This window comes from Euprymna scolopes, chromosome 22 (genome assembly GCF_053919585.1).
Source record: "Euprymna scolopes isolate OS-2025 chromosome 22, ASM5391958v1, whole genome shotgun sequence".
Taxonomy (NCBI): domain Eukaryota; kingdom Metazoa; phylum Mollusca; class Cephalopoda; order Sepiida; family Sepiolidae; genus Euprymna; species Euprymna scolopes.
The window spans coordinates 98475116-98497993 of NC_136503.1; the positions used below are offsets into that span (position 1 = coordinate 98475116).

Here is a 22878-nt window from a genome sequence, read left to right on the forward strand (position 1 = left end):
ACATATGCGCTTGCATGCATAGACACCCGCGGCGCTCCCGCTAACATCAAATTTTTCCTTAAGGTGCTAAATTGGGTACGTGTGCGTAAGCATGGATGCGCTCATACATAGATACATCCACACCCATACTCCCAAGAAGGCGTATACACGGGCCTACATTCGCATATTGATTAAGACATACTTGCACTCCCACGCATTCCTGCAAGCACATGCGCACATACAGATACTAATACTCGTGAACACATACATCGTCGTATATACAGCTGCACGCTCTCACACACTATGTGGACAGCAGGCAGCGGGCACATATACTCTCACATGCGACCGTAATAGAGGTCAGTGTACCCAATGATACAGGGCTTAACAGAGTTGAGAGGGAAAAGATAACAAAGTATCAAGGACTTATGTATGATATGAAACGAAATTGGAAATTAAAAGACGTTTCAATTATACCAGTCATCATAGGAGCAACTGGGCTTATGAAAAAGAACTTTAAAAAGTACATAGCAAGCATACCCGGTGAACCAAGTGCAAGTGAAATACAAACGATTGCACTGAAAGGGACGGCTAGAATCCTGAAAAGATCTCTTGGTTGGACTCACTAAAATAGGGGTAAATGTCAGACATCTGGTTGGATGTCCCATCCCCTAGAAGAAAAAGTTTAAGAAAAATGAAAAAAAAATAGGTACGTGCACATATAGATCGATATCCCATGTACACACGGACGCACATGTGGATGTACACGTGCGTGTATACACACACATACACGCCCAGATATACAGACAGTTATTGGTATAGACATATTCGTCTACATAGATGTAAATCTAAGTTCATTTGTGGGTACATAGGCGCAATACTTTCGTTCGATGTAGACATGGTTATACATAGATATAAGTATAAACTCATTCCCAGGGTCATATACATAATATTTTCGATAGTGGGGGTGTTTTATGGTTAGATGTGGGTGCACACGGGAGCGCCGGTGTACACCTCCGCATACATATATATACCCACAGATGCACGTCTCCACATGTATGCATATACACAGATGTACATGCATACACGCATACACATATGCTCTCGTTATATACATCTGCAAAGATACACACCCACACTCACTCACGCACCGATATGTGCGCACGCATATACATACAGATATATAGCGTGACATGCCGTGAATATGGGCACAGGTTTCATCCACATATACTTACATATGCATTAATAAACGCCCACGTACCCGGGATAGTGGTCCTAGGTAGCCATGTTTATAGATTTTGGGGAGGAGTTTGAGGTGGCTTATATGGGGATTAAGTGCTGTAGTTATTGTTCTAAGTTGGGGTATTTGGTTTTTAAGGGTATTATTGATCAGTTTAGGTGGAAGGCTATATTGAGGTGTCATACTCTAAGGTATGCGTCTATGCACATAAGGCATCGGTCAGTTGTACATTTCCATGCGTACTTACCTGTGCAGGTGTAAATCCACATAGTTATATGTAAACAATTTCCGTGTTAAGTCGTGGAGGTTGCATGTAGGGTGTGTTGGGGTTGGCCAGTATAATATACTTTCATAGAAATGTTTCTGTTATGTCGCAAACAACTATTTTTTACGTTACAAGTATCACGCTCATATATTAATTCTATAGCTAATATAACATACTGACTCAACGGGTCACGGGTAGTCTAGTATATATTAAAAAAAGAGATAGTTTGCTTGAAGCATTGCTGGTAAAGAAATAGGTAATTGTTCAAAGGTTGTTAGCAATGTAGAATACTGAGGTAGCGACGTGACGAAACATGACTAAAACCAGAGAAACAAACAGAGTTTGTATTTAAAAATATAACTAATCTTATATCTATTAATCTTTCCAAATCTTTCACATAAAAATCCATAAATATGGAATTACTATAAATATTTGAATCTAATAAGAATATAATTACTATAGTTGAATATAATGGTGAAATATTTTTCTTTTCTTTCTGCTTTTCTTTTTCCCTTTCTTTTTGAGGTGTCTCTAGAAATTATCAAAGACATACCAGATGTGACAACGTATATGAATTTTTTGAAACGGAACCAATAAATCGACTCACCATTATACCATAGAGACCATCTTCCTCTTCCCATGGTTTAACTCTGGGAACATCAACTGAAAAGAAAAAACGGTAAAAATAATAAAAGAATTCGTAAACTTAAGGAAATGTTTTTTTTTTTTTTGCATTATAATAATGTAAACAGGAAACGTGGAGAGGGAGCGACACAGATGAGGGATCTGGATGAAGACGTTTCAAATTGAAGCCGCATATGAAAAAACTATGATAATTTAAGTAAAAACAAAACAAAACAAGAAAAGAATAATTTTGGAAAGAGATTGGAAAGCAGAACATTCCTTTTTCTGTGATCACAATAGGCCGAAACAAGAGAATGTATATTGTTTTAACAAGGCAAAGACTAAATGACAACAAAACATACGTAATGTTATTGTTGTGGTGGCACCCACTCATTTACATATGTGGATAATATTACACCGAAGGCCGAGCCGAGAGCAGATATGTTCTCCAGCCAACCTGACAACCATTATGTAAATCTACAGTAAATATACTTTCGCTAATACACTTCTTATTGATCTACCTTTGTTTGTTGAGTGTTCATTTGTATTGCATTATACGTTATTTGGTTCAACCTGCAAACATAACAGTTGGCGACGACGATGAACGTCAAACATAACAGTTATGTTTTTTATTCGTATGGTAACAAGAATTAGAAAAACACTGGCTGAATATGTTTAAATTATTTGCTCGACACGAATGTACTATTTATTTACTTATTTATTTATTCATTATTTTTAATTTTAATTTCAGTGGATTTTGAGTTTGAACATGTTGTTAGACATCTTTTGAAATTATCATTTTGATAAAAACAAATCGTTCTTTGTGTTAATACAGTGAAGAACTTTTTCAACATGTTAAGGTTAAGAGTTGCTTTGATGAAAGTGTTTGGGTAGAACGAGTTGGATTCGAACGTGACACACCTTTCCAGATATTTTCTAGAATCAAAATCATGTAATAGATTTGTACAAAATTGGAATAAGGGTTCTAGACATGAGGGTTAGTACCAGGTTGACAAAGTTCTTGCGGTTTTTAACTTTTAAATTCAGATGAACATATCTCATCTAAAATAAAAATTTATTGATTAAAATAAGCGCCATCAAAATCAACACACTTTTGCCAACACAAAACTGCAACCTCTCTCCCACAGAAGAGACGTTGCGAGCCTATCCTTGTTTTATCGTTATTTCCATGGCAGGTGCTCGTCTGAACTCCAAGCTCCGGTCCCCCCCCCCTCGCCAATCTTTCACGAAAACACCCGTCTAGCTGAATCCACTGTGAAAAATTTCCCCCACTCTTTATCTGTGCCTAAATCAAAACGTGGATTCCATGAACAAAGCTTCTTTCTTAGAACTGCACGCCTGTGGAACTCTGTTCCGTCTGCCTGCTTCCCACCTGACTACAACTTGGATGTCTTCAAGTCCAACGTTAACAAATTCCTAATGAACCGCCCCCTTAAGTAAACATTTCATCAAATCTCCACACTAACATACTGTACTTGCAATAACCCTTATCCCTGAGTGGCTTCCGGGCCTTGATAAGTGGTGACCACCGTGTAAAAAAAAAATGTATCTCTGCTAGTAACATAAAAATCTTGCATTCTAGTGCGATGAAGTTGCTGAAGGTGCTTTGATATTGCTTAGGTTTTGAAGCATTTCTCACGCAGAAAGTTGTCAAGTGCTTGAAAAACTAGTAGTCAGTAGGTGAAAGGTCTGGAAAATATGGTCGATGAGGCAGAGTTTTGTAGCCCAATTCGTTCAACTTCTGCAGGGTCACTTTTGCAATGTTCGGTTGGGCATTGTCGTGAAGGAGAATTGGGTTTTTTTCTGTTGACTAATGCTGGGTGTTGTTGTCGAAGTTTCTGATGCATTTCATCCATTTGTTGACAGTACTTCTTCACTGTCATGGTTTCGCCTGCATTAAAAAAAAATGACCTTCTTTTGGCGCAACTGTGGCTTTAGGAGGTGTCATGGAGCTTCGTCGGTGTCTAACCACTGAGCTAAGCATTGCTGGTTGTTGTAAAGAGCCCACCTTTCATTGCAAGTTACAACTGGGTCGAGGGGAAGATGTCACTTCATAACATCATTTTGTTTGATTGTCGTTCAATTCGTGAGACACCCATTTATCAAGTGTTTTGTCTAATCCCTCCCAAGTGATTAAAAATCATTGTATACGTTAGTCTAATTCAGAAGCAAGTTCTCAAACAGTTTTGCGTGGATTGGCTTCAACTAAGGCTCTGAATTGATCGACCACTACGCTCATCATCTGTTATGTAATTCAGCATAAAATTGGGTTCTTGTTTCATAAAAGAAGGGAAGATTACACTTTATAACAGCGTTTCTTTTGGTTGTCGTTCAATTTAAGCAGCCATTTATCAATATTTTCTCTTTCCAATCTCTCTCAAATGGTTGAAAACTGTCATATGTTACGAATTCAGAAGCAAGTTTTCAAACAGTTGTGCATGGATTGGCTTCAACTAAGGCTCTTAATTGATCGATCAACATCCGATGGTCGACCACTCCGCTCATTATCTTCAAGAGCCTTGTCGCTGCCACGAAATTTATTAAACCACCATTGTGCTGTGCATTCAGTAGTGGTTCCTGGGCCAAATGCTTTGTTGATATCGCAAACTGTTTCAGCAGATTTTCAGCCTAGCTTGAATTGAAATAAGAAGATTGTGCGAATTTGCTTTTTTCCCATCTTTTATTTAAAGTGATTGTAATTTAAACGATTAGATAAAAAAAACGCTATTTCTAATGATACATAAAATAAACTTCTTATAATGAAAACTCATTTGAAAATACATCATTTGAAATCAAAATTTATAATTTCACAAGAACCTAATATACATTATATATATATGTATATATATATATACATATATATATATATATATATATATATATATATATATATATATATATATATATCCTTGTAAACACCCCGGATATCTTAGCATTAAGTGAAACTAACCTTCACTCCTCCATACCCTCTAACCACTTTAACATGCCTGGTTATCTCCCACTCTACCGTAAGGACTCGGACAGACATATGCATGGACTTGGAGTCTATATTCGAAACACCCTCCCCCTAACTAGAGAAATAAAACTAGAATCAGAGGGTCAGGCCTTTATGTGCTTCAGACTAAATATGCAACACAATATTAGCTACTTATATTTTCTCTACCGCTCTCCCTCAAACCAAGACTGTACCCTAATAAACAAAGTCTCAGACAGCATAGATATAGCACTCTCCCTCGATACTAGCGCACAAATACATGTATTTGGTGACTTCAATGTCCACCACAGTAACTGGCTAGGATTCTCAAATCACACAGACGTAGCTGGTAGCGCCACATATAGCTTCTCTATATCTCATTCCCTATCTCAGATGGTTACATTTCCGACACGTTTCCCAGACCAGCACGATCAACATGCCTCACTTCTAGATCTCTTTCTGACAACAGTTCCCAATGACTGTACAACAAATGCCCATAGCCCACTCGGGAATGCTGATCACGCTGTGATAATGGTAGAAATCAGCCTAAATTCTCGCCCTAAAACTGAAGACCCACTACTCAAAACAACGAGGTATTACAAAAAGGCTGATTGGGAAGCCATCAGGGAGCTCATCAGAGATGCCCCATGGCAAAATATCTTTACTCTTCCAGCGGAACAGTGTGCAAATGAGACAACTGAATGGTTCAAAACTGCTATTGAAGCACATGTTCCCGCACGGAAATACTATAGCAAGCCCCACTCCCCCCAATGGTTTACTTCTGCTTGTGCAGCTGCCATTTGTCAAAGGCAGCATGCGTTCCGCAGATTCAACCGACATAAGTCCAGCTCAAATAAACAGAAGTTTATAGAAGCTAGAAATAATTGTAAGAGAGTGATAGACACAGCTAAGTCAGATTACTCTGAAACCACCAGAAAGCGCATCGAACCACAGAAATTAGGAACCCGGGATTTTTGGAAAATCTACAACAGCGTAGTTAATAATGGACAGTCAATTATTCCCCCACTAACAAACAATCATGAGGTTGCTTGCACGGCAACTGACAAGGCTAATCTGCTTGCCAGTCGGTTTGCCTCAAACTCCACACTGAACTCGGTACACCACTCACTCCCTGATTTTCCTCTGCGAACAGACGCCACACTTGACGACTTGAAAATCACCCCTTCTCAGGTACATGCTATTATAAAAAACCTAGACACCTCTAAAGCATGTGGACCAGATCTCATCCCGGCTGTGCTATTAAAAAAATGCTCTGCCGAGGTTGCTCCAGTTCTGTCCAAACTTTACAATAAATGCCTTAACGAATCTTGTTTTCCCGACTGCTGGAAAACCGCCTCTGTGGTACCAGTCTTTAAGAATTCTGGTGAAAGAACTGACCCACTAAATTATCGCCCCATTAGCCTCCTCCCGCTTTTCGCCAAAATATTTGAGTCCTTAGTTAATAAAGCCCTAGTCCAGCACCTAACAGCTGCTAAACTCTTGACTGACAAACAATATGGATTCAGGCAAGCCCGTTCAACAGCAGATATCTTAACTGTAGTTTCTGAACGTATATACCGTTCATTGGATAAAACAGGGGAGGGTAGAGCGGTGGCCCTTGATATATCTAAGGCTTTTGACAGGGTATGGCACGATAGTCTTCTAAGGAAAATTAGATCATATGGAATCACTGGAAGAATTCATAACGTAATTAAATCCGTCTTAAGTAATAGAAAAATCAAAGTTGTCCTCGACGGACGTACATCCAAACAATATGACATAAATGCGGGAGTGCCTCAGGGGTCTATCCTTGGACCTCTATTGTTCCTGATATTCATAAACGACCTCCCTGATAATATTGTTTCGGAGATGGGTATATTTGCCGATGACACCACTCTCTATAACAGATATGAGGGGAAAACAAATGAACACATATCCAAGAAAATGGCAGAAACACTAGAGGATGACCTCCAATCCGTAGTGGAATGGGGACAAAAATGGTTGGTCTCATTCAATGCTGCTAAGACTAAGCTTGTTTCCTTCAATAACTACAAGAAACCTTCTCTCCCACCAATAGCAATGGCCAAGAACACATTTGCCTGAAAGTACTTCTTTTAAACTCCTCGGCCTAACGTTTACAGGGAATATGAACTGGAATAGATACATTGAGAGCATTGCCAAGGCTGCTGCAAGGAAGGTTGGCTCCCTCTACCGTGCTAGAAAACTACTTACGCCTGCCAGTATCCTATACCTCTATAAGGCAACCATTCGCCCATGTATGGAGTACTGTTGTCACATCTGGGCTGGTGCATCTGCTGCTTGTCTCTCGCTCCTGGACAGGGTTCAAAAAAGAGTCGCAAACCTGATAGGTCCTGAACTGTCATCTGGGCTTCAACCTCTGTCCCATCGACGAGATGTTGCATCCCTCTGCCTGTTCTACAAATACTTTAATGGTGAATGCTCTGACGAACTGCAAACACTTGTACCTCCCCGACGTAACTACCCCCGACAAACCCGACAAGCTACTAAGTCTCATCCCTTTACAGTGGAGATCCCTAGGTGCAAGAAAGCCTTTTACTCCAATAGTTTCTTCCCTAGAACTGCGGGTCTTTGGAACTCCCTTCCGGGATTCTGCTTTCCCAACTGCAATGATATGCAGAAGTTCAAGTGTAATGTTAACAAACATCTTTCTACTCTTCTCCCTTCATAATGACCCCGCTAATTAATTCCCTAATAGTAGCCCCCTGCTTCAAAGTGGCACTGTGCCTTGTTTGGGGTGAAAATTGAATAAAAAAAAAATATATATATATATATATGTTCAGCACTTATTGAGGCTAAAAGATACACGAGGATAAAGGTTAATGAAACGGATTAAGATATTATAAGAGGACTAAAAACTATTGATAGAATGAACAAAATTTATTTACTTTTGGACCTTGGATTTGAAGACAACCATGTTATAGTTTGCAGGGAAGTAATCTTATGGTAATGTGTTCTGCAGATGTTCTACAGATTAAAAACTCTTGGAAAGAAACTGTTAGGACATCCAGTGCTACCAGGTCAGAATTTTTGACCAAAAAATATTGATATTGTTTTTTCCTTTAAATAAATAAAATTTCAGTCTCTTTGTTTTAATCTATCTCCCTATTCCCCTCTCTCTCTCTCTCTCTCTCTCTCTCTCTCTCTCTCTCTCTCTCTCTCTTCCTTCTTTCTCACTCTCTCTCTCTTTCGTTTTCTGCAATGAGGGAAAATTTAGTTTGAAATTGCCTCTCATCATGGACAGTTGCATGCCAGCTGAACTGCAGAATTTAAAAATATGGTCCTTTTTTATCGTTAAAGTAAGAAAATATATTTTCATAAAAAAATGTAAAAAACATAATTGTGTTGTTTGCTTATTTCATACAGTGCTCAATTTCAACATCAAATGCCCTAAGCCCAGATAATTCTCTGGAGAGAATTAATTCTATGGAGCAAAATCCTGCCAGTAATAACGCTGAGAACTTAGCACAAGCAGATGTGTAAAAATAAAATGTATTGCATACAGCATTCAGTTTCTGCACGCAGGTCCTGTCAAAACCATTAATTCTCAGGAGAGAATTTATGATGCTAATAATGACACCAAAAATTCAAAGAGAAGACCTATCAAGCAGACATAGTCAGTATCATATGTTAGATATTGACAGGTAACCCCCGGGAAAGAAAACATTTGATGTGTTGCACATGCACAAATTGATTCAAATGTCAAGGATTTAGGTTTTTCCTACATTGTCTAACAGAATACATTATTTGACCTAGAAATATGTGAGCAGATATCAGTCAAAGGCTGCAGCACGCATCATCATTTCTTCAGTTCCTGACTAACCATGCATCCCAGCATCTTTTAGTAAACGTCAAAACACAGAGAATAACAATTTGTCACCGAACAGCTGATTTGTCGGTGTGAAATAAAAGCAATATATATTTTTAGATCAACTGTGTTGTGATTTTTACTTCGCTTTCAGTATGTGTTTATATTTTATGCCAGCGACAAAAGTAGATGTTATATTGACTGAACAGCATTTCCAGAGACGTCTTCATGTAACATAGCATAGATGTGCATATATAAATGTATGGGAAATGACGTCACCCGTGGGGGAGAGGGAGAACTATTAAAAAACAGAAAGACAAAGATCTCTACAGAGACGAGATAACGTTCAAAATCTCAGGAGAATGTTCTACATTATGCGGGTGACGTCATGGCTGTGATGACAAAGAAATAAAGAATTGCACATAACTAGCATTACCCTGCAATCAACAGTAATAGTCTAATCTGTGTTGATTTTGGTATAATATATAATAGGAAAAAAATTTCTTATATGGCACCAGCAACAGCAATAGCAGCAGCAGCAATAACAGCAGCAGCAACATTCAACGTATGCAAATGACCAAGCCGTGTGCGAGGTGATGTCATGGCGAAAAAGAAAGAAAGAGAAAGCTTATAAAAAGAAAAAACGTGGCTGAGAATCGACACAATTTGAACTTGTCAATCAGCATCTATAAATACATAGCGTGAATGATGATTTTATAAGCTTTTTCTTTCCTTCTTTTTCACCATGACATCACCTCGCACACGGCTTGGTCATTTGCATGAGAAGTGACGTCATCAGTGGGGGGAAAAGGACTATAAAAAAAGAATGCCTGATCTCAAAGATCTCGACAGAGATGAGATGATGTTCGAGTGGAGAACATTCTAAATCATGTGGGCGACGAAGATATGTCATTATACAAAGTGAAAAGCGAGTCGGAGTTATTTTTTGTTCTTTTATCCACTTTAAGACTACAGAGCAGATGATGACATATGATGTCATATGAAGGTTGGGAAACACTGAGTCATTCTCGCTGATGAAAACCCATGACTGTCAAATAGCTTTTGCATCTTGAGAAAATACTGCAGAGAAATGTGACGCAAGGATCAAAAAGCGGCATTGAAAAATCAACACTCCAATGAAGCACTCTGACCCTGCAAATGATGTTTGTGCAGCCATGTCAGCATCACCGGTAGAGGTGCCTCAAGTGATTAGCAATAAACTAACCCCTTCTCAAGGATGAAAGGCAAAGTCTGGAAAGGTGGACCTCCTAGAACTGCACAAACGGCGTGGACAAGATAAGATACTTTCACCAGTAGACGATTAGGGCATACAAAATCAATATTTGATTCTAAATAGCTAAAAAGTTGTGTTCCAACCACCTGTGATGGTCAAAAATTATATCAGCAACGCGTGAATTAGAGCCAAATTAGAACTTTTTATATGAACAATCCTGGGCAACAGCAGGTGGCCTTGTTGACCCAGATTGTTTGGTTGGAGATGCAAAATACAAGAAGGAAAAATAACTTTGGGAACATTAATAATAATATTGTCTTGTGATAGGAACCATTACATGGTGTCGAATAGTATTGTTTTGTCTTGGATATGACCTTGGGGTCAAGGTTTTTAGAATTTCACCGTATGGCAAAACTTCTGTGAAAAAATTCAGTTTTGTTGGGAAAATCACCTAATTAATATATACAAGTGATTTGACCAATTTAGCCAACCAGGGCGAATATGACAAGTGATTTGGCCAATTTAGCCAACCAGGGCGAATATGACAAGTGATTTAGCCAATTTAGCCAACCAGGGCGAATATGACAAGTGATTTAGCCAATTTAGCCAACCAGGGCGAATATGACAAGTGATTTAGCCAATTTAGCCAACCAGGGCGAATATGACAATGATTTGGCCAAGTTTGATATAATGAAGATGGATTAACTGAATCGAGAGCAGAAAAATCCAGTTGAAGTTGAGAGTCGGGGCTATCCACTACCCCACCCGTGCTATACTCCTCCCACCGTTCACTGACTGCCTGATAAAGAGAGGGAAACGAGACAATTGGTTTTCAAAAAGGTTCTGTTTGAGTTACTGTTGAAATAAAAATGACATTGCATATATTGAAGAAAGACAATCGGTTGTGCAGAAAAGGTCCCGTTTGAATGACTTTTACGGCAGGCTGTTTGTTGAAATAAAAAAGACACTACATATATATTTTTCCCCTTTTAATAACTGTAAAATAATATTTTTTGTGTATCAAGAATTTATTTCATAATTAATCTTTATAAACGAAAATTCAAAGATTTACGTCTGGAGTCAATTTGTTATGTACAGAATTTGTGACTTGAGTTGTTCACTTTGTTTTTTATTAATTCTTTTATTTTTTTTAAAGTTTTGTTCTTTTCCTGCAAGCCACTGTTGAGGCAGGGGATACAGAAATCATGCATCAACCCCATCATCATAGAACATACCAAATCCACGCTATTGAGATTCCATGGGTGTTCCGAAATCAGAACCACCTATGACTACACTTCCCATGTTATACACTTACCTTCTGCATCCACTACAGCATCATCGTCATCATCATCGTCGTCATAATCACTGTTCAAAGCATCGGATTTGATTTTTATCACAGGTTTTTTAGGAATTTCTGGGGTGCGAAAGAAATTCTCAACCCAACCCCGTTTTCGCAGACAATTCCTTACAATGGCATATCCACCTTGAATCGTGAAAATCTTATTCATCTATAAAAATAAAAATAACAAAGATAAAAGTGCAAGAAATTGTTTAAAAAACAAAATATAAATAATACACAATTTTTTTTTCTAACTAAACTTTACTTGACTATAAAAATTAATTCTACTGTATTCTGTAAGTTAATCCTCTCCTAACCACTAAGTTTACCCTACTCCCCAAGCTGCTACTAACACTCATACATTACACACGCTTAAGATAAAGTCATTCTGTAACACGTTATCCTATTCCTAAGCCAACATATAAATAAATAAAATAAATAAAAATAAAAAAATAATTTTCTAAATTTAAAGGAAAAATATTAAACCATATCTTAACTCTTTCCAACTTATTGCAAATATAGTTGCTTCCACTGCATGAACTTTTACTCCAACCCTAACACTAACCCTAACCCTAACCCTCTCCTCCATTAAAATGTAATAGCAATGTCCCTTAATCACTTTGAGGAGTGTAATTTCTCAGTAGACATAACATTTACATATTAACCTAGTAACATTAACTACCCATGCATTAGTTTATTCTTAAGCAGATAGATACTCATTAGCTATAGTCTGTACTTAGATTTACATCTATGTACATTACATAGCAATAGTTGTCTATTCCTTAGTTTTGCAATAAATACAAAAACTGAACTGATACTCTGTAATGCAAAATAAAACAAAAAGCTGAAGATATCTTTATTATAAATGGAAACATACTTAATACCTACAACCTCTATATATTCGCTATATATTCTACTGGAAATCTGTCCATATACCTATTTACTTTATTATACATACTGAACACGACATAGCTTATCATTTTACTTCCAATTATACCTGTACTGTATCGTATAAAAAATACCTGGATTAGGACTTCTATTTACATTTTTTTTATTTTTTATTTTTTTTATTACATTTTCACCCCAAACAAGGCAAATTGCCACTTTGGTGTAGGGGGCTACTATCAGGGGCAACAACTACTGGGGTACTATGTAGGGATTTGGGCAGCAAGGTGTCGGTTCACGTTACACTTGAACTTCTGCACGTCAGTACTGTTGGGGAAGCAGGGACCTGGAATGGAATTCCAGAGTCTAGCGGTTCTGGGAAAGAAACTATTGGAGTAAAAAGATCTTTTACATCTAGGGATCTCTACAGTGTGGGGGTGGGATTTAGCAGCCTGTCGGGTTTGTCGAGGGTGCTCACATCGTGGGGGCACAAGTGATTGCAGTTCGTCAGAGCATTCACCACTAAAATACTTGTAGAACAGGCAGAGGGATGCAACATTTCGTCGATGGGACAGAGGCTGAAGCCTAGATGCCAGTTCAGGGCCTATCAGGTTTGCGACTCTCTTTTGAACCTTGTCAAGGAGCGAGAGACTAGTAGCAGATGCACCAGCCCAGATGTGGCAGCAATACTCCATACATGGGCGAATGGTGGCCTTATAGAGGTACAGGATACTTTCGGGTGTTAGTAGTTTTCTAGCACGGTAGAGAGAGCCCACCTTTCTTGCAGCGACCCTGGCAATGCCTTCAATGTAATTGTTCCAACTCATGTTTCCTGTGAACATTAGGCCAAAGAGTTTGAAAGATGGACTCTCAGATAAAGAGTCGTTGGCCATTGCTATGGGTGGTAGAGAGGGTTTCTTGTAATTATTGAATGAAACTAGTTTAGTCTTGGCAGCATTGAACGCGACCAACCACTTTTGTCCCCATTCCACTACAGATTGGAGGTCTTCCTCTAGTGTTTCTGCCATTTCTTTAGAAATGTGTTCATTCGTCTTCCTGTCGTGCCTGCCATAGAGTGTAGTGTCATCAGCATATATACCCATCTCAGAGGCAATGTTGTCGGGGAGGTCATTTATGAATATCAGGAACAATAGAGGTCCAAGAATTGAACCCTGGGGCACCCCCGCATTTATATCATATTGTTTAGATGTACGACCTTCGAGGACAACCTGGATTTTTCTCTTATCTAAGAAGGATTTAATTATGTTAAGTATTCTACCAGTAATACCGTATGATCTGATTTTACTGAGGAGACCCTCATGCCATACCCTGTCAAAAGCCTTAGATATATCTAGAGCTACCGCTCTGCCCTCCCCCGCTTTGTCCAGTGAATGGTATATACGTTCAGAGATCACAGTAAGGATGTCTGCTGTGGAACGGGCTTGTCTAAATCCATATTGTTTGTCAGTCAGTAGTTTAGCATCTGTAAGATGATGGACTAGAGCATGGTTAATTATGGTCTCAAATATTTTGGCAAAAAGTGGGAGGAGGCTACTGGGGCGATAATTTGATGGGTCTGTCCTTTCGCCAGAATTCTTGAATACTGGTACAACAGAAGCAGTTTTCCAACAGCCCGGAAAGCAAGCTTCATTAAAGCATTTGTTGTAGAGTTTGGAGAGAACTGGAGCTACTTCGGCTGAGCACTTTTTTAATAGTACAGCTGGGATAAGATCGGGTCCACATGCTTTTGAGGTGTCAAGGTTTTTTATGATAGCATGCACCTGAGCAGGGGTGATTTTTAGATCGTCTAGCGTGGCGTCTGTCTGCAAAGGAAAGTCAGGCAGGGGGTGGTTGGTAGGGTCCAGTGTGGAGTCCGAGGCAAACTGGCTGGCAAGCATATTAACTTTGTCGGTTGCTGAGCAAACAACCTCGTGATTGTTGGTTAGTGGGGGAATTGTTGATTGCCCATTGTTTACTACACTGTTGTAGATTTTCCAGAAGTCACGATTTCCTAATTTTTGTGCTTCGATGCGTTTTTTAGTGGTTTCAGTAAATTCTCTCTTAGCTGTCGCTATTTCTTTCTTAACGTTATTTCTCGCTTCTATGTACTTCTGTTTGTTTGAACTGGACTTATGTCGGTTAAATCTGTGGTATGCATGCTGCCTTTGAGCAATGGCAGTTGCGCAAATCGAAGTAAACCATTGGGGAGAGTGGGGCTTGCTATAAAATTTCCACACGGGAACATGTGCTTCCATTGCTGTTTTGAACCATTCAGTGGTCTCATTTGCGCACTGTTCGGCAGGAAGAGAAAAAATATTTCCCCATTGGGCATCTCTGATAAGATCTCTAATGGCATCCCAGTCAGCCTTTTTAAAATATCTCGTTGTTTTGAGCATTGGCTCTTCAGTTTTGGGTCTAGAATTTAGGGCGATTTCTACCATTATCACTGCATCGTCAGCGTTCCCGAGTGGGCTGTTAGCATTTGTTGTACAATCCTCGGGAACTGTAGTCAGAAACAGATCTAGAAGTGATGCTTGTTGTTCTTGCTGGTCAGAGAAACGGGTTGGAAACGTAACCATTTGTGATAGGGAGTGATCTCATCTCGGCTGTGCTATTAAAAAAGTAGTTCCAGTTCTCTCCAAACTTTACAACAAATGCCTTAATGAATCTTGCTTTCCTGCCTGCTGGAAAACTGCTTCTGTCGTACCAGTTTTCAAGAATTCTAGCGAAAGAACTGACCCAGTAAATTATCGCCCAATTAGCCTCCTCCCACTTTTCGCCAAAATATTTGAGATCATAATTAACCATGCTCTAGTCCATCACCTTACAGATGCTAAACTTCTGACTGACAAACAATATGGATTTAGACAAGCCCGTTCCACGGCAGACATCCTAACTGTAATCTCAGGGCACATATATCATTCACTTGACAAAGCAGGGGAGGGTAGAGTGATAGCTCTAGACATATCTCAAGCTTTTGACAGGGTATGGCATGAAGGTCTTCTCAGGAAAATCAGATCATACGGTATCACTGGTACAATACTTAACATAATTAAATCCTTCTTAGATAAGAGAAAAATCCAGGTTGTCCTCGATAGTCGTACATCTAAACAATATGATATAAATGCAGGAGTGCCTCAGGGGTCTATCCTTGGACCTCTATTATTCCTAACATTCATAAATGACCTCCCTGACAAAATTGTCTGTGATATGGATATATATGCTGATGACACCACGCTCTATAACAGACACGACAGGAAAACAAATGAACACATATCTAAAGAAATGGCAGAAACACTAGAGGATGATCTCCAATCTGTAGTGGAATGGGGACATAAATGGATGGTCACATTCAATGCTGCCAAGACTAAACTTGTTTCCTTCAATCATTATAACAAACCTTCTCTACCACCAATAGCAATGGCCAAAGACTCTTTATCTGAAAGTACATCTTTTAAACTCCTCGGCCTAACATTCACAGGAAACATGAGTTGGAAAAATTACATTGAGAGCATTACCAGGACCACTGCGAAAAAAGTAGGCTCTCTCCACCATGCTAGAAAGCTACTAACGCCCGAAAGTATCCTGTACCTCTATAAGGCCACTATTCGCCCATGTATGGAGTATTGTTATCATATTTGGGCTGGTGCATCTGCTACTTGTCTCTCACTCCTAGACAAGGTTCAAAAGAGAGTCGCCAATCTGATAGGTCCTGAACTATCATCTAAGCTTCAATTTCTGTCCCATCGACGAAATGTTGCATCCCTATGCCTGTTCTACAAGTACTTTAACAGCGAATGCTCCGACGAACTGCAAGCACTTGTACTCCCTCGACGTAAATACCCCGGACAAATCTGACAAGCAGCAAAATCCCACCCCTTCACAGTTGAGATCCCTAGATGTAAGAGAGCCTTCTACTCCAGTAGTTTCTTCCCCAGAACTGCTAGACTAACTACTTTGAGCTTCATAAATTAAAGGACTGTTATAAATAAAAGGTGAAATATAAGTGAAGAAACATTTTTCAACACACACACATATATATATATATATATATATATATATATATATATATGTCTCATGCAGAAACACAAACGTAATGTACTTGCAATAACCCTTATCCCTGAGTGGCTTCCGGGCCTTAATAAGTGGTGACCACTGTGTAAAAAAAATTTTTTTTTTAAATATGTCGATAATGGTGTCTCGGTTCAGTCTCTAGAGACAATGGATACCCCGTGTAAGGATAACTGCGCATGTAATTGTAAGAAAAGAGTCACGCAATCTCTAACCGCACCTCTCTTGAATCGGCACTGCTTGAGTCCAGTGGCAAGGAGAAATGTTAGACGACTGAAAACGATACCCAGATAAGCAGAGAACACGTACAGCGCCTGGAATTCCCAAATAGTCACCCCTTTTAGTATTGACTAGGCTCAACGTTGCTTAACTTAATTTCTCGAATTCTCAACATTATCATTGAATTACGCATTGTTTATTCAATATTTTCACCCCAAAAATAATATAATTGAAAAAAAACAAAACATTTCATCTGATTTTAATGATAACAATTCTCACAAAAATTTCAAATGTAATATTTTTTCTTGTACCTAAACATTAACGTAACAAATGTTTTAATGCTATCGACGTTCAAGATGGCTTCTAGCAAAGCCTTGGACTACGAAACACATTCGGATTATTCGAAACACTCTAACGCTCTTGAATACATAACAAGTGCAACTTTTCAATGACTTCCTTCTAGCTTACACAAATTAAAAGACATAAGATCTGACGTTAGTTGAAGAGCATGATTTCCTGTGGCAATTTAATTGTGTGTAAACGACATTTCGCGCATGCGTAGATCAAATGACAAGTCGAATACGCGTAAAGTAAATAAATTAAATCTTTGTCGAAAAAGGAAGAAAAATGAAGGAGAAAAGGTAAATACCGATCAAAATTCGTAACAAAATTGTTTTTATTTATTTATTTAAATAGTATTAAATACTTAAATAAGTAAGATGGCCTCGAAACTATCGATCTCATTAAAATTTGATTTTCCTCTGTAAAAAAAAAAAAAAACTATTTGATCAAATTAAGTGACATTTTTTTATGAAAACTTAATTCCATGACGAGTACGTACAATGTAATTTTTTTTTTTTTTTTAATATTTACATTTTTTAATGCCTTGCTTAAATTAAACAAGTACCAAATTATACCTATTAAATTAATTTCTATTAAATTAATTTCATTTTCATGGGAAAATAAATGTTTAAGTCTAATCTATAAAGACATAATTTAAGAAGTTACGAAAAGCAGAACTTTTACAAATTGGAGATGAGATTGTGAAGATCATATTATAAATTAAATACGTGTAAAACAAGTAATTGTCTGCAAGTCCAAAACAGAATAAAGAAATTTCAGCACTTCTGCAGTTTAACTACTCGAAAAAATTTTTTTTTTTTTGAAGAATTTCATACCAAAGCTGGGTGGAAAAATAAATGTTTAAATATGGTTGCTAAATTTTTAAAAAATAATAATAATTCAATAAATGTTTCGGTATTTAATTGTTGTACTATTTTAACGTTGTTCAGGAACCAACACGTTGTATATTCCGTCGCAAAGGAGACCAAGAATAGAAAAGAACTTCAACTCGCTTTTTGCTTTGTGCAACAGCATTTATTTCCTCGTTATCGCTGCGACGTTCCTTACGTCATTGTCTTCTCGAGCACCATTCACGTCTCGTACGTGATCGCAAACGTTTGTTGTTTATGCTTCGGTATGTTATAAGCAAGGAAATGTCTCATGCAGAAACACAAATCACTGACGATGTTGATTCTATTGGAAATTTATCAATGTTGCTGGGTATTAAATATGTCAGTTAAAAGAATGGACAATGTGAATTAAAAAACATTGTTAGAAATAGGTTAGATATTAAACAAGTAGAATTGAGGATTCTTTGTTTGCCAAAAAGTGTGTTGGACGGACATGTGTAGAAAACGTGATATAGTCACGTTGGTTAAACAAAGGAGATTTCTCAATATAGGAATCTGAGGGTTCGAAGTTAGAGAGTCGATGAGGATCAGATAATCAGAGCAGATCACACACGGTGATAGTCAGTTGGAGAGTGGGAGCCCCTTAGAGGCGAAGGGAGGAAAGAGACCATGTAGTTGAAAAGGCTTGAGTTCCTGACATTACTATCAGCCGATTGAAGAATAAAGAAACCAACTATGTGTGTAACTGTTTGTCTTGCTTCGATCTGTCTGGCTTTGTAATGTATTGTATAAGTGCTAATATAGAGAGAAGAGAAACAGGGTGAGAGAGAGAAGATAGTGTGAGAGAGAGGCAGAAGAGAAAGTTGTTCCATCCTCTTTCCCAAATTTGAATAGTAAGGAAGTAAACAATTAGCTAAGAGACCCCCCTCTCTCTCTCTCTCTCTCTCTTTCTCTTTCTTTTTCTCCTACGTCGATTCTCTCCAAATAAAACCTTGAAGAAAACACAGCGAACGTTTTCTTGTGTCCTCTTTCTTCATGAAAAAAAAAGCTTATTTTCTATAACAACTACTGACCGAAACAGCGACGGCCAATAGAAGCTGAAACTGCATTTAACTGAATTTCTAACCATTCCGAATAAAGATAACAATAAGAGAGTCATTACCCGTACGTTTTGTCACCACCCTCTCACAGAAGAATATGATGAAGAGCCTTGACTATAGTGTAAAACTTGTGCGTGGACGGTTGAACGATCTGACTAGCGGACGGCCACGCCGACAACAGTCATCCCCTTTTCCTCAACCACTAACGCCACCTATATCATCCCTTTCTTCATTCAACTATACTTTTTTCTTTTTTTTTACATGGGGGTCACCACTTATCAAGGCCCGAAGGCCAGTCAGGGATAAGGGTTATTGCGTGTACAGTAATCAATGAGATAGTATTGTAGTAATCATTAGTATTGGGTGTTTTGATAGAGTGTCTTACTTAGGGGGGCGGTTTGTTAGGAGTTTGTTTATGTTGGACTTGAAGACGTCCAAGTTGTAGTCAGGTGGGAAACAGGCAAGCAGCAGAGAGTTCCACTGGCGTGCAGTTCTAAGAAAGAAGCTTTGCTCATGGATTCTACGTTTGGATTTAGGCACAGATAAAGAGTGGGGAAAATTATTGACAGTAGTTTCAGCCAGACGGGTGTTTATCGTGAAAGACTGGCGAAGGGGGACGAGGGATTGGAGCTCAGACGAGCACCTGCTTGGAAATAACGATAAAACAAAGACAGGCTTGCAACGTCTCTTCTGTGGGAAAGAGGTTGCAGGGAAGAGAAAAGGGCATCCTCCACTAAACCACAAAGTCTATTTTGTACTCTGTCAAGGCAAGATAGGCTGTTTTTAGCAGCTCCTGCCCAGATGTGGCAGCAGTACTTCATCCTTGGACGTACTTGGCTTTTATACAGATGGAGAATTGCATCAGTAGTGAGATATCTTCTGGAGCGGTAGAAGGATCCCACCATTTTCCCAGCGTCCCTGACAACAGATTTGATGTACTTGTTCCATTTCAGATCAGGAGTAAAGGTCAAATACAGAAGCTTATGCATAATCTCTAAATCATCTACCTATTCTCATCTGACAATACCACGTGATTACTTTCAAACCTGCGGGCCAATATGATAATTTAAACGAAGCTATTACCAGTTAGAGACTGGCTATAATGTAAGGCTGATGATATCTTCAAACCCATGAGCAACAGAATGTAGACTACCCCGCCAATGGAATTTAAATGATGTTATGCGTGTGTATACGTATGTGTTGTAGACCCATGCTAGGGGTTACAAATGAAAGAAACCACAAGTAGTGTAAAGTGTATGAAAAAATAATATGTATTTATCATAAAGAATACAGGAGCCATTAAAGTGGTATGAGAGGAACGTTTTCGTAGCATGCGGTTAAGCATGGTATGACTGTCTCCATTAAGTATCTGAAACCAGAGGCATTCATAGGACCAGTTGATTCCACTTAGTTCTGAAATAGGGGTGATGTATACCCCACAATACTACACTGAATTTCCAAACCTCGGGAACAATTGGAAATTATTGTACAAAAATGTCTAGAGACATATTGATGACACCTCGTTGTTTGCAATAACACATACAGATAATTATCACTTTTACAAATAATGAACACTTATCATCGTATTAATTGTTCCGTCTGCCTGCTTCCCTCCGGACTACAACTTGGATGTCTTCAAGTCCAATGTTAACAAATTCCTAATGAACCGCCCCCTTAAGTAAACACTTCAGCAAATCTCCTCACTAACTTAATGTACTTGCAATAACCCTTATCCCTGAGTGGCTTCCGGGCCTTGATAAGTGGTGATCACTGTGTAAAAAAAAAAAAAATGTCTTTTATCTCATAAAATGAATATTTTTTTAAAAAATTGTTTGAAATGTAATAAGGTTAAGAATAAAGGATGAAAAATAAATACCATCTATGAATCATATTTTTTTTGTTGTTGCCTTTTATCTCTTCCGTATATATTACTGAAAATTTATTAGCTATGATGATTTTAAAAAGATAATATAAAAAGAAGCCGAGACTCTGGAAATATCTGATTATCGTATTTTAACCGTTAACGATTCACGACGCCAATTGATGTTGCGATATCAGTGAACTGATCCCGAACTTAAGTCCCTTGGGATGTGATGTCTAATGTATTTCACCTTTAATCGGTTTTGACTTGCCCTCAGCGGGGGAATTAGCGACGAGAATGTCATTGTATGCACAGCACGAAGATATTGCGGGTATTTACTTCTCACATGTTAAGAATGAGTTTCAAATAATAATGTTCCTGTCGTAGACCCGTGATAGGGGTCACAAATGAATGAAACCACAAGTAGTCTAAAGTGTATAAATATAGTATGTATTTATCATAAAGAATACAGGAGCCACTAAAGTGGTATGAGAGGAACGTGTTCGTAGCATGCGGTTAAACATGGTATGTCTTCATTTAGTCTCTGAAACCAGTGGTATTTATAGGACTGGTTGATTCCACTTAGTTCTGAAATAGGGGTGATTAGTACCCCACAACAGTATGTTTATCAACCGTATGTGTGGACACTATTGATGTAACGAGATAAACTAGCTGGCTTCATCCCCATCTCATTCTTGGAGACAAAAATATTTAATGTACTCCGTACATGGTGATATCACGTTGAAACACTGGTTTTCGTTGGATCCCATAATTAATGAGAACAGTAATCCAAATAATCCAATTCATCAATCCACAAACATTAATTTTATTTTTTTGGAAACAATGAATGTGAAAAACGAAAAATGAAAAAAAAACGTGGAAAAAACAAATTCTGTAAAAGAAACAAAAAAAAAAATGATGAAGAAACAGTTTGACAGACCTTAATGGCCTTTTCCGTAATTTCTCTGGCTTTCCGAAGACGGTCCAAATTAAAAGAGGGAAACAGTTTTGTGATGGATCTTAAACTGACGATAGTTGCTTCCGTGCTGAATCTGCATCCTCTCTGTTTTTGTAGCATCAGGGAATCAACTGAAAATAACAATATATATATATATATATATATATATATATATATATATATATATATATATATATATAAATATATATATGTACACAGACATATATATGTGTGTGTGTGTGTGTGTGTATGTACACAGACATATATGTGTGTGTGTGTGTGTATGTACACATACATATATATATGTGTGTGTGCCAATAGAAGCTGAAACTGCATTTAACTGAATTTCTAACCATTCCGAATAAAGATAACAATAAGAGAGTCATTACCCGTACGTTTTGTCACCACCCTCTCACAGAAGAATATGATGAAGAGCCTTAACTATAGTGTAAAACTTGTGCGTGGACGGTTGAACGATCTGACTAGCGGACAGCCACGCCGACAACATATATATACAAGAATAAAAAAGCATTGGAAATGCAAAAGGATATAGAGATGGTATGCCAAAAAGTATACAAACAAGATAGCTATGAATGGCTAGGCACATAGAAATAGAATTTCATCCAAAGTATAGCCCTATAGCTTTTCTCCAATCTTCATTCCGTGCCATCATTACAGTTGTAAAAAGCTATAGGGCTATACTTTGGATGCAATTCTATTTCCATGTGCCAAGCCATTCATAGCTATCTTGTTTGTATACTTTTTGGCATACCATCCCTATATCCTTTTGCATTTCCAATGCTTTTTTATTCTTGTTAATTAGTATTTTTACTTACAGTCTTATTTTTAAACTTACATTCATGATAGTATTGCCTTTTTTAGGAGGCGGCTCATTGCCGCCTCCATTAGTAGCAGGTCGCTTCCTGCTGGGTTTTAGGTCTTTGGGTTTTGGGCCTTAGGAGTTGCCTCTTGGTCCTCCAGCGGTTCTATATTACATAGAGAGTGCTACCGCCTCTCTGATAAAACAGTTAGAGTATTATAAAGTTCTAAAATGTTCATACCTTCACTATT

The 22878-nt window shown here is 38.1% G+C and overlaps 1 protein-coding gene across 5 annotated transcripts in view; it reads right to left on the minus strand.

Moving 5' to 3' along the window:
* Window positions 1-22878, minus strand: part of LOC145243564 (tubulin tyrosine ligase 3-like) — a 186472-nt gene that overhangs the window by 93776 nt on the left and 69818 nt on the right. For all 5 annotated transcript variants that reach the window (XM_080106547.1, XM_080106543.1, XM_080106545.1 and 2 more), the window contains 3 exons: window positions 21790-21938; window positions 11497-11689; window positions 2089-2144 (listed from right to left, as the gene is read on the minus strand). In XM_080106547.1, coding sequence (XP_079962673.1) covers window positions 2089-2144; window positions 11497-11689; window positions 21790-21938 — 398 coding nt within the window. The remainder of the gene's footprint in view (window positions 1-2088; window positions 2145-11496; window positions 11690-21789; window positions 21939-22878) is intronic.